Source organism: Pezoporus wallicus, unplaced genomic scaffold (genome assembly GCF_028554395.1).
Source record: "Pezoporus wallicus isolate ANWC-B61680 ecotype Strahan unplaced genomic scaffold, APGP_CSIRO_Pwel_v1 contig_7904, whole genome shotgun sequence".
In the NCBI taxonomy this organism is placed as follows: domain Eukaryota; kingdom Metazoa; phylum Chordata; class Aves; order Psittaciformes; family Psittacidae; genus Pezoporus; species Pezoporus wallicus.
In genome coordinates this window covers 241,432-256,038 of record NW_026639904.1, presented here as the reverse complement: position 1 = coordinate 256,038, position 14,607 = coordinate 241,432, and the positions used below count along the sequence as shown (strand labels likewise).

Here is a 14,607-nt window from a genome sequence, read left to right as displayed (position 1 = left end):
AAAAGCATAAGTAGCTCTAAGACACTGCACCCTTCTTTGTGATTGTCCATTACAGATATTGTATAATTTATACAAAGCGTATCTCTGGAGTCTGCTGTATTGCAGCACTTCCCACTCAGCAGAGTGCTGCTAAGAAAAATACTCCAGTAAGCCTAAGTGAGAGGACAGTGGTGGATGAACTGATCAGCTCAAGTGATGCATTTATTAGCCATTGGCTAACACCATTCTCATGGTACTTTTTTGAGAAGTGAACGTACAACTGTTCTTCCCAGTTGACACTGAAAATTAAAAAAAAAAATAGCTCCACCAAACATGAGTTCAGGACAACTGTCTTTTAAGAATCACCATATAAACATAACAAATTTGACATATACAGAGAAGAGTGAATTGCCAGCCCAGCAAATGTATCTTGAGATGCATAAAGTCAAACTGAGTTCTCTCTCTCATATGTCATCAGCATGTCTGCAGGGCAAATTATACCTTCAGTGACATCTGTGCAAATCCATTTTTTTCAGTGGATGAGGTATAGCAGTGATTGATTGAGATTTAACAACTCTGTAATTAACACACAAGAAAGGACAGAATTCAGGTCCTGCTCTCTTAGCCTATGAAACTCTAACAGAGGAAATGCAGTGAGGACAATATGAAATACCAAAATGAGGTCACCCCTATTCAGAAACCTGCCCTTACACATTTGCATAAACTGTATCACCCAAACCAAAGATATCACACAAAACAAATACTCAAAGGGTTCTGATTCAGCACATTCAATTACCTTGTGGAGAAGAGGAAAGTCAAAAACATGAAGTTCATCTGAATGGAAAATACTGAAAGAGAAACACATTAAAATGAGACTTAGATCACAGAAGTAAAGATCACTTAAATCTCTGCAATTGCTGTGTACATGCCTTCTGCCCCCATACAGCAGGTCATAAGCTAGACAGAACCAAGGCCAAAGAAACTCAATTACAGGTAACCTTTAAATACTGTCTGGAAGAACAATACATATCATTACATCCAAGGAAGCTAGCTAATACTGGGGCTACACAAGTTCTTCCTGAGGTAACTCGTCTGATCCAATATTTCTTGACACAATGAATAGCAGGAAAGATTGCCCCTGCATGCTGCACATCTGTTTGCACTCGTTTTGCTTATTGTGTTGACACAATAAAATCTCTCAGACATGCTCTGGTGGCCAAGTATTTAAATTTACCCCCTTTCCATTTAACAGGAGAAAGTACAGTGTGTAAGCGTGATCTGATTACAATAACTATTCTCAAATGCTGGGTATATTAATCTCCCAATGAATTATCACAATGAAGGGAAGATCATCATAGCTGTTTTCATTCTGAGACAAAGGCTAATTCCTGGACTGGCCAGTGTACATCAGATAAAGCAGCTTTCATTCATGCTCAGCCAGCTTTGTAAGTGTGGATAGTTTTTGAGCATCCTGAGGGGAGCTCTCCTCTCTGCCAGCTCTCCTGACATCCACAGACATTGTGGGATGCACAGAGCCCATGCTTGGTCTGCAGAGATGTGGGGACCAGGGAGAAGCTGGTGGCTTCCCCACTGTGATGTGAGTAGCTGCTGGAACTGCAGAGACAGAGCATCACGCCACAGTGCAGGAACTCCCCACAGAGCTGGAGGAGAAACCCTGAGACCTACACAGACCTTTCCAGGGTGTTTGCAGGTTATGGGAGAAGGGCTTTTGCTTACAGCCCATCTGAGGTGGGTCCTCTCCCTTTTCCTTACAAAACTCGTGAATGCAATAAGGCTAATGTGTCCCACAGGGTAGTGCAAGCTAAGACAATACATTTGATTCTGACCCCAGTTTACAACTGGGGAACATGGCAGGGATATTAGCTATTACCAGTGACATTTTCCATTCTCTTACATACATTTCCTAGGATGTGTAAATGTCACCTCAGCATGCATTTAATTCTTCCCCCATGAAGCAATCCATCGTTCATGAATTACAATTTTTCTACAACTAAGTACATTAGTTTAATATGCATGTAAAAAAAAATCCCTTAATATGTATAATTCTGTAAAGCAATAAGCATGTGTTGCTACCAATTATCCCCTGTGCATATTTTTCTGTGGCTAGAATATTAACATAAAAATTACATAAAAACATTAACCAGCAGAATCATAAATGCAGTTTCATCTCAAACTCCTCGTGCTAATTTCGCATCCTGGTATAACACACATCCAATGGCAATACAGAACTTTTTCTAGAATAAAATGTGCAAATTCATGTTCACAACTTCCTTGTTTTCTCTGTCTTACAAATAGTTGAGAAAAAAACAAATGTCTAGTAAGTTCCAAGCAGTTTCAATGCTTACATTAATATTCTTACTAGGAAACTCGAGTTATGCACACTGGCAATGAAAATGTATACAGACTGATTTTCAGTGTATTGCACTGCAAATAGTATATATAATAACTCATAGCACAAATGCAGAGTTGTCTTGCAGAGAAACAAAAGAAAGGACCAGAAAGGCAATGGAAGCGCAACCACTCTACACCAACTGTTCAAGGCAGAACATTCCTTTTTAACTGAAAAAGAGCATTTTTTCCAAAGGAGCAGCCAGTACAGTAACATAAAATTACTTCATTCTGAGCTCCTCTGCATGTGAAGTCAGAGTTGAAAATTTCCATATCCCTCTTTTTTTTTTGCTGACAACTCTGCACTAATGTAAGTGCACCTGGGATGTGGCCCCTCTCAGGAGCCTATGCAAACAAGTTATTTTCTTCATTTTGTAAAAATCTCCTTAGCATAGCTTTCTTCTGCTTTGCTTTCAGAATAAAGTATTTATACAGTACCATTTACAATTCCATGTAGTATTTTACACACGTGTAGCATTTCATAATCCAGAACACTGCCACAATTGGGATAGAATAAGAACTGATCCACAAATGACAGGGGCAAATTTCCTACTTGAGCAGAAGTTAGAGTTGTAGAAAGTACATTATTTTTATTAGACAGAAACGTGCACATACACACACTTCATAGAATCATAGAATAGTTAGGGTTGGAAAGGATCTTAAGATCATCTAGTTCTAACCCCCCTGCCGTGGGCAGGGACACCTTATGCTAAATCATATCACCCAAGGCCTTGTCCAACCTGGTCTTGAACACTGCCAGGGATGGAGCATTCACAACCTCCCTGGGCAACCCATTCCAGTGCCTCACCACCCTAACAGGAAAGAATTTCCTTCTTATATCCAAGCTAAACTTCCCCTGTTAAAGTTTTAACCCATTGCCCCTTGTCCTATCACTACAGTCTCTAATGAAGAGTCCCTCCCCAGCATCCCTATAGGCCCCCTTCAGATACTGGAAAGCTGCTATGAGGTCTCCACGCAGCCTTCTCTTCTCCAGGCTGAACAGCCCCAACTTCCTCAGCCTGTCTTCATATAGGAGGTGCTCCAGTCCCCTGATCATCCTCGTGGCCCTTCTCTGGACTTGTTCCAACAGTTCCATGTCCTTTTTATGTTGAGGACACCAGAACTGCACACAATACTCCAGGTGAGGTCTCACAAGAGCAGAGTAGAGGGGCAGGATCACCTCCTTCGACCTGCTGGTCACGCTCCTTTTGATGCAGCCCAGGATACGGTTGGCTTTCTGGGCTGCAAGCGCACACTGCCAGCCCATGTTCATTTTCTCATCAACCAACACCCCCAAGTCCTTCTCCGCAGGGCTGCTCTGAATCTCTTCTCTGCCCAACCTGTAGCTGTGTCTGGGATTGCTCCGACAAGGTAGATGATACATTGATTTTGTGAAATCTGACAGCTTTTGAGTGTATGAGATGTGATTTATACTGTAGTATACTGTAGTTACCTCTCCCCCAAGCAAATTGAAACTCCTGTCTCTGGACAGTCTGAAGCAAGATGAGAATTCCCTACTGGGAGAGGAGACAGTGACTGTATACCCCTGCCTTTCTCCGGGAGGTAGTGATCTGCAAGTGTATTTTTAACTGATGGCAAGGATACCAGCAGTCTATTCTCATGTGCATGTTATTCAAGGCTGGATGACTAGAGTGCTTCTAAAACAAACTCCGCAAGAAATGCATTTGTCCACAGAAATATATCAACACATGCAAACTCCCAGCTAGTTTCTACATTTATAATCATAGCCTCACAGAATAACATGTTGGAAAGGGACCTCAAGGATCATCTGGTCTAACCATAATATGGTATGGAAGAACAATTTAAAAGTTATCACAGTGCTTTTGAGTAACAGCACAAACCCAAATATTTCCTTTCTGATTGGAATGCAACATCTGGGCATTTATGGCTGCTTAATAACAAAGAAGCCAAAACAGAACAGTTGTAAACACCTGGAAAGTAGTACCATGCCCCCTGAGAATGGTAGTACCACTGAACAATCCCCCCCCACACGAACAGCAGGGTTTATCGCTCCCTAAATGCTTACTCAATCCCCTAGAAGTATCCAGCCCCTAAGAAGGCTGTTAATCTAATTTACTAGGGGCATTAAAAGTACAAGCTCTAGCCCCATGCCAGTACCCCTGCAGTGCTACCCTTTCTAGTATATATAGCTCATTATACACCTGAAACACAGATAAAAGATATGCTTTAAGGTTGAACTTACTTATGAACACTATTATAATCAAGCTAAATTTATCAAGGTCAATATTTGGATTGGCGAAAGTATCACAGAATGTTGTGTAGATGATCATCAGGAGCACGCAACTGCTGATTGCACCAAATGGAGGCTTCTTCCTTTCAAGCCAGTCCTTGATGTATCTTCGGACAATCTGAAACACAGAAAACAACAGGTTGCCTCTTTTCAAAGATGCAGGGAGCCAAGTTGGGCATCACAAAGTGAATCTGACAGCGGAAAGACACAAAGAGAGGAGAGTAATTTGGATGACGGCCGCAGTGGATTTCAAAGCTTCCCTGCCACACAACTTTTCTTCTGGGGAATTTAACATTTGTAGTGCAACTTCCACTGGGCGTCCATAATGAGAGTATATTTTCAAGTACATTCAAATCCATCCTTAATCATGCCAAATGTTCTTTGCTAGCTGTCACTGAGACATGCCCATTAAGCCTCCCCAAAGTTTATCTCCTCTGCTGATACTAATGGATGTATGTAATTATCACAGTCCCCTTTGCATCAACAGACAATTCCAAGTGCAACTTTGGGAATCTTAAAAATCTGACATCTTCAGGAATTTCATGATGGTAGATAATCGAAAGTGATCCATGGAACATTTTAATATTTAAATAGCTAGCAATGCACCAGAAGTTTTTAATTAAATTATAACTCAAGCTTGAAAAGCAAAAGTGCATGTGTTGTGGGAGTTTAAATAATTCAGACTCTGAATATCTTGAGTTTTTGTAAATCCAAAGACAAATGCCATTTGCACACTTTTAGAATACCAGAATTAACACATGAAAACAAGGAAATCTACTGTACTTAGTAGAACTTTTGCACTTTCAGAAAACAGGATCTGAAGTTGTTTTTCAAGAATTTTTTAGAAACAACTATAAATTTTAAAGTAACCACTACTTTCAAATTATGCCAAATACTACAGGACTAAGCCTCAGTAGATACAATGCATCTATTTTGGTCCTGCCTGGGGAGTTGCTTTTAGCTTTTCTCTTTACTTTATACGGTTTGAAAAAACTTTTTAAAGCTTTTATCAGACATCTGCAACTTGTGTTAATTTTTCAGCAATCACATTATCTTGCCTAATTTCTCCTGAGACCTCATGATGTTCTCTGTTACCATGCCCTTTCAGCAATAATAGCATAAGATCCTGAAATACTTCTACCAGAGGGCTCTAAAGGTGTCTTGTTACTTTCCCATAGCGGTACCATTAATAAACATCACCGTGATTGGTTTAATAATACATAACATTTTAGAGGTATTCAAGATTAATAGCAAAGTACCATCACCAGTGCTACCACAGGACCTTTTCACACACTAGCTGCCAAAGCTGTGGGACTGACCTCACAGCTGTCAGTTTTCCTTTCTGCCTTCCCAACTTGTTTGCAAGTCTCTCAATAGGGAAGTCCTGGAAGCAGCTATACCAGTCATCACAGCAAACAGACTTCTTCAACCACATGGCAGGGCACATACTAAAAATCTGGCACATGGGGTTCACGCAAAGCTAAGCAGGCTAAAGACCAGCACTTTCCTCCCAGGACTGCTAAGCTTCCCGATGATGAAAAAGAATAGATTTACTGGAAACCACGTAAGGGAATGCTCAGCACCCCAGTGAAAACACTCAACTTTAAAATTTCACACTTGCCAGATGTTAAAGAGAGAACACGACTCAGGATATATGGCCAAACTTCTGAAAGAGCATTCAGTGGAGCTCCTTCGGCCACCTCTGTATAAGCCATCGGATAGGAATAAGAGACTGCACTGATGAAAGACAGGCAAGAAAGCTGAGTGAAGACATGTAGCATGCAGTGTGAAAGACATCAAGTGGGAAACCAGATTAGTCTAATCTGAGCAGATTTGGGGCTCTGATATTATCAGAAGCAGAAAGCAAAGTCATTCACCTCTAAAGTGAGTATTTTCTAAGGAAGTTTGAAAGAAGCCCTATTATCCTCTAAATTAAGGTCACACTGGGAAAAAGAAAAACTACTTGAGAACAGCTATTTATTTATGGTTCGTCCGCAAGATTTATACTGAAAGTAACGAGATGTTGAAAAAGAAAAGTGATGGTTAATTATGCCACAGTGAAACTTATACTGGAGGTACTTATTTAAAAAAAAAACTACAACCTTGTGTCTGTACAAGGTATAACATACATGACATTAATAACTTTATACATATATTTATCATGACATAGAAAGAAAAAAAGACAAATGAAACTGCAAGCAGTATTTCCTCAAAATCTTCAATCAGCTGATATCCTCCTTAAATATTCACCTCTAATCTGGAATTATTGTGAATAAACAACCCTAAATATCAGTGCAGTTTCTTACTGCACACTGTATTTTTAAAAAAATAAATTTACACAGATGGACCCTGAAGAACTAAATTCTGGCTTCAGGAAATCATCTAATCAACCCAGTGTCATGCTAAATGTATACTGCAAAAAGAGTCAAAATACGTCCTCTCTAACACAGAATCCAATACATCCTGAGCTTCTCACAAGATTCAAGAAGATCTGTAATCCAGAGGTTGAGTCAGCCTGTGGTCACTCATTTAAGCTAATCTAAATTATTGTATAACTTCAGAAGTGAGAATTATAACCCTACAGGTATCCGTAAAAACTCAGCAAGATTTTTCACAGGAAAGCTTGTGTCAGCTGATTCACTTTGACTGAAAAACAATCCATTTCTTACTTATTCATGCCCTGAAGAGTTGCTTCAGGACAAGGATGCTTTGAAAGCCTTTTAATTCTTATCCCAGTTCTATAACTTTTCAGGGTTAACACAGAACTTAACTTAAAAAAAATTGCAAAGATTTGTAGTGAAATAACAATAAATCACACAAACACAATAAAGACACACTGAAGTACATAGACAGCCAGCCAGCAAACCTTGTTGTTCTCTGGTGCTGGCACTCTCTGACAGGAAGTCTAATAGAGGTCGAAAAGTGATGAGCAATGCAGAGTGAAATGATTAAATAAAGAATCTCATAGGTAATGTGCAGCCTGGGCAGAGATATTAAGCTTCATTTGTCTACAAACACAGTCAAAGCTAATACAATCATTTCTGCATGTTATGGCCTGTATAAAGGACGCCAGACTCAGGCTCCATGCTGATGTGCTACCTCTCAGTTAAAATAACGAAGTCCAGTGTTTTTAAGTACATATCAATATAATGGGGGACAAAGGAGGGACAAGCACCAGATAGGCAAGAGGCTGAGAAAATGTCTGAACTGATACTTCTGTGAAAGTATCAGTTTTAGCTTTTCTCTTTACTTTATACGGTTTGAAAAAACTTTTTAAAGCTTTTATCAGACATCTGCAACTGCAGCCTAGGGAAGAAATATGAATGACTGACATCCAAAATAGATGCATCAGAATGGCACCCCGATGGAAAAGAGCAAAACCGGGATGTATTAGGTTTGCATGGCAGGGTTTTGGAGGGGTGTCTTCTGTGAGAAGATGCCAGAAGCTTCCCCCTTGTCTGACAGAGCCAATGACATCTGTAGGATGGACCCACAGCTGACCAGGCCAAGCCTATCAGCAGCGGTGGTAGCACCTCTGGGGTAACAGAGTTGAGAATGGAAAAAAAAATTACTGTGCAGGAGCAATTGCAGACAGAGATAAGAGTGAGACTTTGATGGAGATTCAAATGCCAGCCCCAAAGAGCAAGGAATTCCTGATGGGGGACCCAGAGGCTACACATGAAAGAACAGTGCATGGTGAATCCTTTCTTCAAACTATAGTTTAGTGGAGAGAAGAAGAGAAGCAAGACCTTGTAGGAGGTGATAGTTCATAAATAACTTGTTGGAACTAGATGTTCCTAAGGTCCTTTCCAACCCTAATCATTATATGATTCTATGAAAGATAGTGATAACCTCACAGAAAATTAGATGATAAAAGGACATAAATGTGCCCATCGGGCAATTACATCCTGGTGACTATGTCCTGGCAATCTCCAAAGTTTTTTTGGAAAGGCGTCAGCTCAAATTTGCTTCAAAACGCAGTTCCAGGCTCAAACTTTCCTCTTGCCCAGGATTTAATTTTTAACAACAGAGGAATGTAATTACACATGAATTAACAGTAGTGTCCCCATTTCAATTTAGTTCTTCTACCAGAATGGTTACATCCACAGCATTTCGCATCCAGACTGTTCCGTATCCTGCCCTAACCTCCTTGTCTAAACACCAGCCTCCCTAAACAAATGGGATTAGTGCTCATGTGCTTAATTCACTTAACATCCCCTGCACGAAGATACACAATCTGCTATTCTGGGAAAGCAGGTAAATAATGCTCATCTGTTATAAAATCATACAGGAAAATAACAGATTATATATTATAGAAAAACAATTCACTTATCTAATTGTGCCTTCATAACAGTCACGCTGCATACCCAGAGAAATTTGTCAGTAAAATACAACCAGACTCTTTCCACCTGTCTGCTCAAGTGCTGGACATGCAAGATAAAAAATGGAATAAACAATGTAATTCATTAATGTTCATTATTAATTAAACTAAATAGGACAAGGAGCTCCCACCCCCATTTATACGGAATGGAGTAATTTCTGACATCTGTAACATGGAACATCTCCTAAAAACTATCTAGATCTTCAACTTGGGTATGTTTTTTGGGGGTTTTTTTGTGGGTTTTTTTTTTTTTTTAGTCCCATGATTAAAAAAAAAAAAAAAAAGGAGGGGGAAGGGGAATGGTTATGAAGTCACTTTTTCTGCTTCTGTTACACACACAGGAATATCTCTTGCTATTTACATCATTACATAAAGTCCATTTTTCCTTATTCTATAAAGCCTTGTGGATTGACAGAATTTTTAACACAATTTACAATGTTTTTACTGCATTTCTATTCCTCCTGTTTAATAGGTATTGGTATGTACTTCTGAACACCTGGGAAAAACACCTGGGGTTTACCATTTCAATGAAAAAACAAATGTTGAAGCACACAAGGAAACAAGATAAAACTATGCTGGATAATCACTATACCTAAATGCAGCAGTTACCTTATTTCATTTGTCTTTTAAGGTAAGATACCTAATTCATTCTTTACTAATATTACTACTTATAGCAACAGACCTTTGCAATGAACTCTGTAATGCAAAATTTTCTCCTGAAAAGCTTCGAGTGGGGCTAGATATTTGCAACAGTTTAATATCTTCTCAATATCTCTTATTATGCAGTGGTGGCAAACCAAGACAGACAACTGCATCAAATATTGGCAACTCCTTTGGTGAAGCCTGGAAGACTTGAAAAGGGGAAAAAGTGGAAAAACAAAATAAATTAAGATGACAGCAACTGTGAAAACCAGTGGAAAGGATCAGATACTGGAAGGGAAGGGAGATTATGTGGGTTGTAGGAATGACATAAATAAGATAGAACATCCTTCACAGATTTCTGCAGCATAGCCACCCTCTGAATATCCAAGGTCTGCATCATGGTTCAAATGCACAACACGCTTTTCCAAAGCAGAGCTCATATCACTTCAGCCAGACCCTGTCCTGTTATTTTCATAGGACCCTACCTTTGTGGAGGCATGCATTCTCACTTGCTCCTGTATGCTGTTACAAAGTCCCAGACTGTCCTAAGTTCACCCACCTCCCTAGAGCTTCTAGGGCATGAACAAATGTCAAATCTACCCTTATTCTATGATGTGTGCAATCCGATATTTCTTTTCTGAAGACAGCATGGAAAAAAAAGCCATTTTTGCAATCTGGGGTTAAAAAAAAAAATCTTTTTTTTACAAGCATCTTGTTTTCTTTATTCAGCTTATCAAACTCCCCTATAAGCTATCTTACTCCATTATGTCAGTCACTTTACTCCCAGGAGGAAGCTTCTGACACATATAAGCCCTCAATGCAAGCTTCACAAAACCCACGAGGCCATTTTCAAAATTAACTTTCATATTGTGGGGTAATTTACAACTGTTGCTTTAAAACCTTACAAACAGGTGCAACATGGCAAAAATGTGAAGGGAGCCCTTAGCAGCAGTACATGTTTTCTTCATGTTTTGTGTTTCTGTGGAGACTAGGTTCTGTTCCCTGTTTGAGTTGGCAGGCATCAGAAGGGAACAAACTGGTCTGAAGGCTGTTTAGCTGCCATCTTTGTTTTCTGCAACAAGCTTCCAGAACCACTCATCTCCCAGGGTACCACTCCTCCTCCCCACAGTTTCCATGGACTTTGAAGAGAAAGTAGGGCTACTTCCCTGTGGATTTAAGTTACAAGAACAAAAGGATTTGACACTGTTCCCTTTTTATAACAGTTTCTTTAGCTATTGTTTCTTCCACCCACCCACTATAAGCAAACATTAGGCTTAGGGGAATAGTACCTTCTACTCCCTAGTAACTGCTACCTACCTTTCCCTTTCAATTTCTTATTCTTTAAAAATAAATACACTGCTAAGCTTCTGAGTTTCAATGTCACTGACAACTTGTATTGCAATGTAGCACCCTTTTAGAGTTGTGTTTATAAGCACACCTCCCAAATGCTGACAGGGTTCCTCTGGAACATTTTGGGCAATGATGCAGAAGGCACTTAAAATCCTTTACTTGTAGGATATCAAGATTTTTTTTGGTATGACTAGATTCAGCAAGGACTTCTGTACAACTGGCTTCATTTTACAGATTTGGGAAGAAGAACTACTTAGAATCATAACATTAATTTTAGCTTTAGTTAAGGTCTGTTTAATGTGAAGTGCCCACTTTATGCTGGCAGACAAATTACCAATGGGGCAACTAGAGAATGCATGAATGATAATGTACAGACAAGCTTTTTATTATTTATTCATAGAAAACAGTGGGTTTTGGTGTGCTGCTTTGAAAAATGTTCAAACTAGTAGAATATAATGAAAGCACAGTGAAAATTCTATTTCATTAACATTTAATCATAAATTGCTCTTTAATATAAAACATAAAATAAAAGTCTGTCATAAGCACTTAGGTGTTTGGAATGGAGCAAGTCTGCAAAAAGGGGAAAAAGAAATACTGCAGTGGTTTTCACCGTTCCTGTTATCTGTCGCTTACGAAGAAAAAAATTAGCAAAGGAACAACAGTCTTCACCCAAGTCTCACAACTGGTCATGAAGAAACTGCTTGGATGTTTCTCAAAACCTTACATTTTGCTGGCTAAAAGTATTCCAAACATCTAAAGACAAGGAAACAATTATTTTATCAAAATCACAACAGCCTGGGAGCAGCAATCTTCATCAGAACTCTGCTACCTAAGAATAAATAATCAGACCTTCAAGCTGCCAGAGCAAATTCAAAAATCTTTTCTATGAAATATCTGCTACTATGTTTTTCATATAACAAGTATTCTCAGATTCCCCTTAGAGGTATACAAGAGTGGTGCACAAATAACAAGCTCTTACACACTACAGATCTTCAAGGCTTATGCATTAGATCTTTATAAAATATTATAGATTATGTCTCTCTTCAAGAGCTCTTGTCAGAGAGGTCTTGTTGCTCTATAAATACAAATGCAGTATTATACTAGCAATACTGATTTGAGTAACATCATACTGTCAATTAGCAAAACACATCTGTAGACAGAGAGGATGCAGGTCACACTGGTTTTTAGCTTTCCACAACCTGCACATCTCTGAAGAACAGATCAATTCTCCTTATTGAAAGCCACCTATCAGTAACTATCTGCTGGACTCAGTGCCTTTCTGGTAAAATAATACCTTCATCATCCTCTAACAGTCCTTTCTTTACCTAACAAATGGCAGCCACCACCTGAACAGAGCCTGGTAACTGCAGCCTCTTATGCATTTCACTGTTAGCAGCTAGAAAACGGTCTTTGACTCCTGTCAACGGCACTCTTGCCACACTGAAAAAAATATTCAAGAAAGAGTAGAAAATAAGCATCAATTACAGTACTGTGACTTCTTTCTCCCAGCCATCATTAAAAATTCTGACAAGTCAGCCAAGCAACCAAAACTCTCTAAACATTTTGCCACAAAGCAAGCAAAAAACCCCAAACAAAACAAATCTAAAAGCACCTTCTCATCTGCTTTTGCTTATACCCCAGGGGCTGCTGAAACAGCCAGGTCTGCAGCCTGCTCAGGAAATGAGCATTTAGGCAACACAGGTTTTCCCAGAGGTGAGATTTTTTTTAAAGGAAAATAAAGCCCTTGGAGAATGCTTCCTTTAAGCAGCCTTCTCCGGTTAGCACTGATGTGGATAGACCATAAAGCCTCTGTTGATCACAGCTGAGTTAGGAAGGCTGAATAGAAGCAATCCTCCAAGCAGGCAAGTTCCAGTCACAAAGGTTTCTTTCTCCCAGTCAAGCTCTTTGCTACCAGGTAACCATCCCAGGCATTCCTCCACTGACTTTTCTGCTGAACAGTATGACTGCATGTAAGGAATCAACTTTGTGGGCATGAAAAGATAAATTAGATGTAATCGCTGGAACTGTCATTCATGAATTGTGGGCCATTAACTCTTAATGCATCTGGAATCCCAAAGCGAGCAACTTGTGATTCAAAAAGCAGTCTAACATTGCTGTGCTGCATGTACAACAGTTCACTAATGAGTCAGCGGTGGTCTACAAACCAAATGCAAAACTTCCCATTTAATCAGAACAGATTCATGCCACCTCCGGATAAAGGGCAAGCAGACCTATCTCTTTATCTCTTGGTGTCAGTTCTTTTCTTGCTTATTGATTTTCCATGATTACTGCACATTATTTTTTTATATCCACCTTCAAAAAAGGCTTCTACTCCTATCTAGGCAAGTTGGTTTACCTTTGTACAGTTCTACTTTATCAAGACAATCAATGCAATCTACCCTTGGAATTTTTGATCTGTAGCTTCCTCAGTATTTCCTCTCTCCCATATCCTCTAAACAGATACAATCATGTGCAATAATTTTAGAAACAAAATCTTCATGCTTAGAGGAATGTGAGCTATTTCTGTTGACTGTTCATTTTCAGAAACTGTTTCAAACACTTTTAAAGGAGAATAATTCCATTTCTTGTTAAAGTGTATATATAAAAAACAAACTCTTCAGTAAATATGTGATCAAGTTACAGAGTTTTAAAAGATTTAAGAATCTTTTTTTTTTCTTTCAGTCTTTATCACATCTGTTCTCAGTTAGGTCTCATCAAAGTTCTGATTTGAACTTACAATCATTCAGAACACTTATTTCATACACTTACTGCTCAATTCATGTTAGCCTTCTTATTTGGTGCGCCAAAAAAAAATGCACCTCCACCAGTTAGCTCACATAGCAATTTCTTGGAACGTCTTTCCAATGTAACATGCCATTATATATAGACAGAGATGAAAACTCTCTTGAAATTTTGCAATCACTTTGCCTAGCAATCTACCGTTATCTTCAGACTTGGTACACTGCACTACGTATTGCTGATACTCCATCACTATAGGTTACTTTATTACTAGATCTGCTGTCATGCTGTTTGTTTCTTACAAATTTCTAACTAAGGCTTCCAATTAATAGTTTCCAGTTTTTGAACCTTTCAGGACGAGAAGATTCAAGGACTTTTGCTTGTCCACTTTTGGTGGAGATTTAATTTAATTTTGACAAGGTAAGAATGTGGTACACAGGTAGTTCATTAGCAACCCTTTGTGACCTTAATTAATAAGGACATTCTTAGACATTTAACTCTAAGCATGTGAGCAATTTAGCAGCTTGTAGGGACACAGGAATTTTTATTTTCCACACTGTACAGTTATAGTCAGGTTATGCAGGTACTGATTCTGGTGGCTATTGTCATGCTTAACATGGCCATCTTCTTATTAGACTTTAGTGGGGTTTTTTTGATCATGTAAGAAACAAACTTTACCAGGACTTTGGTAAGTTACAGTACATGCTGATTTTGAAATGTGCAATTACAGTTTGATACAAGACTGATCGACTCTTCTACATAGCACAGGCACCAACAGATATTTTTAACCTTGTCCAGGGCGCTCCTTTGCAGACTCTGATCTCATTTGCCTACA

At 39.0% G+C, this 14,607-nt stretch overlaps 2 protein-coding genes across 11 annotated transcripts in view; one reads left to right on the top strand and one right to left on the bottom strand.

Moving 5' to 3' along the window:
• LSM6 (LSM6 homolog, U6 small nuclear RNA and mRNA degradation associated) overlaps nt 1-8,106 on the top strand; it is a 64,449-nt gene extending 56,343 nt beyond the window's left edge. The window contains exon 5 of the mRNA XM_057416752.1: nt 8,093-8,106. Within this exon, the coding sequence (XP_057272735.1) occupies nt 8,093-8,094 (2 nt within the window). The 3' untranslated portion in view covers nt 8,095-8,106. The remainder of the gene's footprint in view (nt 1-8,092) is intronic.
• SLC10A7 (solute carrier family 10 member 7) overlaps nt 1-14,607 on the bottom strand; it is a 143,380-nt gene that overhangs the window by 24,818 nt on the left and 103,955 nt on the right. For 8 of the 10 annotated variants that reach the window (XM_057416743.1, XM_057416741.1, XM_057416740.1 and 5 more), the window contains 2 exons: nt 4,613-4,778; nt 776-827 (listed from right to left, as the gene is read on the bottom strand). In XM_057416743.1, the coding sequence (XP_057272726.1) occupies nt 776-827; nt 4,613-4,778 (218 nt within the window). Of the gene's footprint in view, nt 1-775; nt 828-4,612; nt 4,779-14,607 lie in introns of those variants that run through there. The other 2 variants (XR_008973080.1, XR_008973081.1) reach the window with 2 other exon arrangements.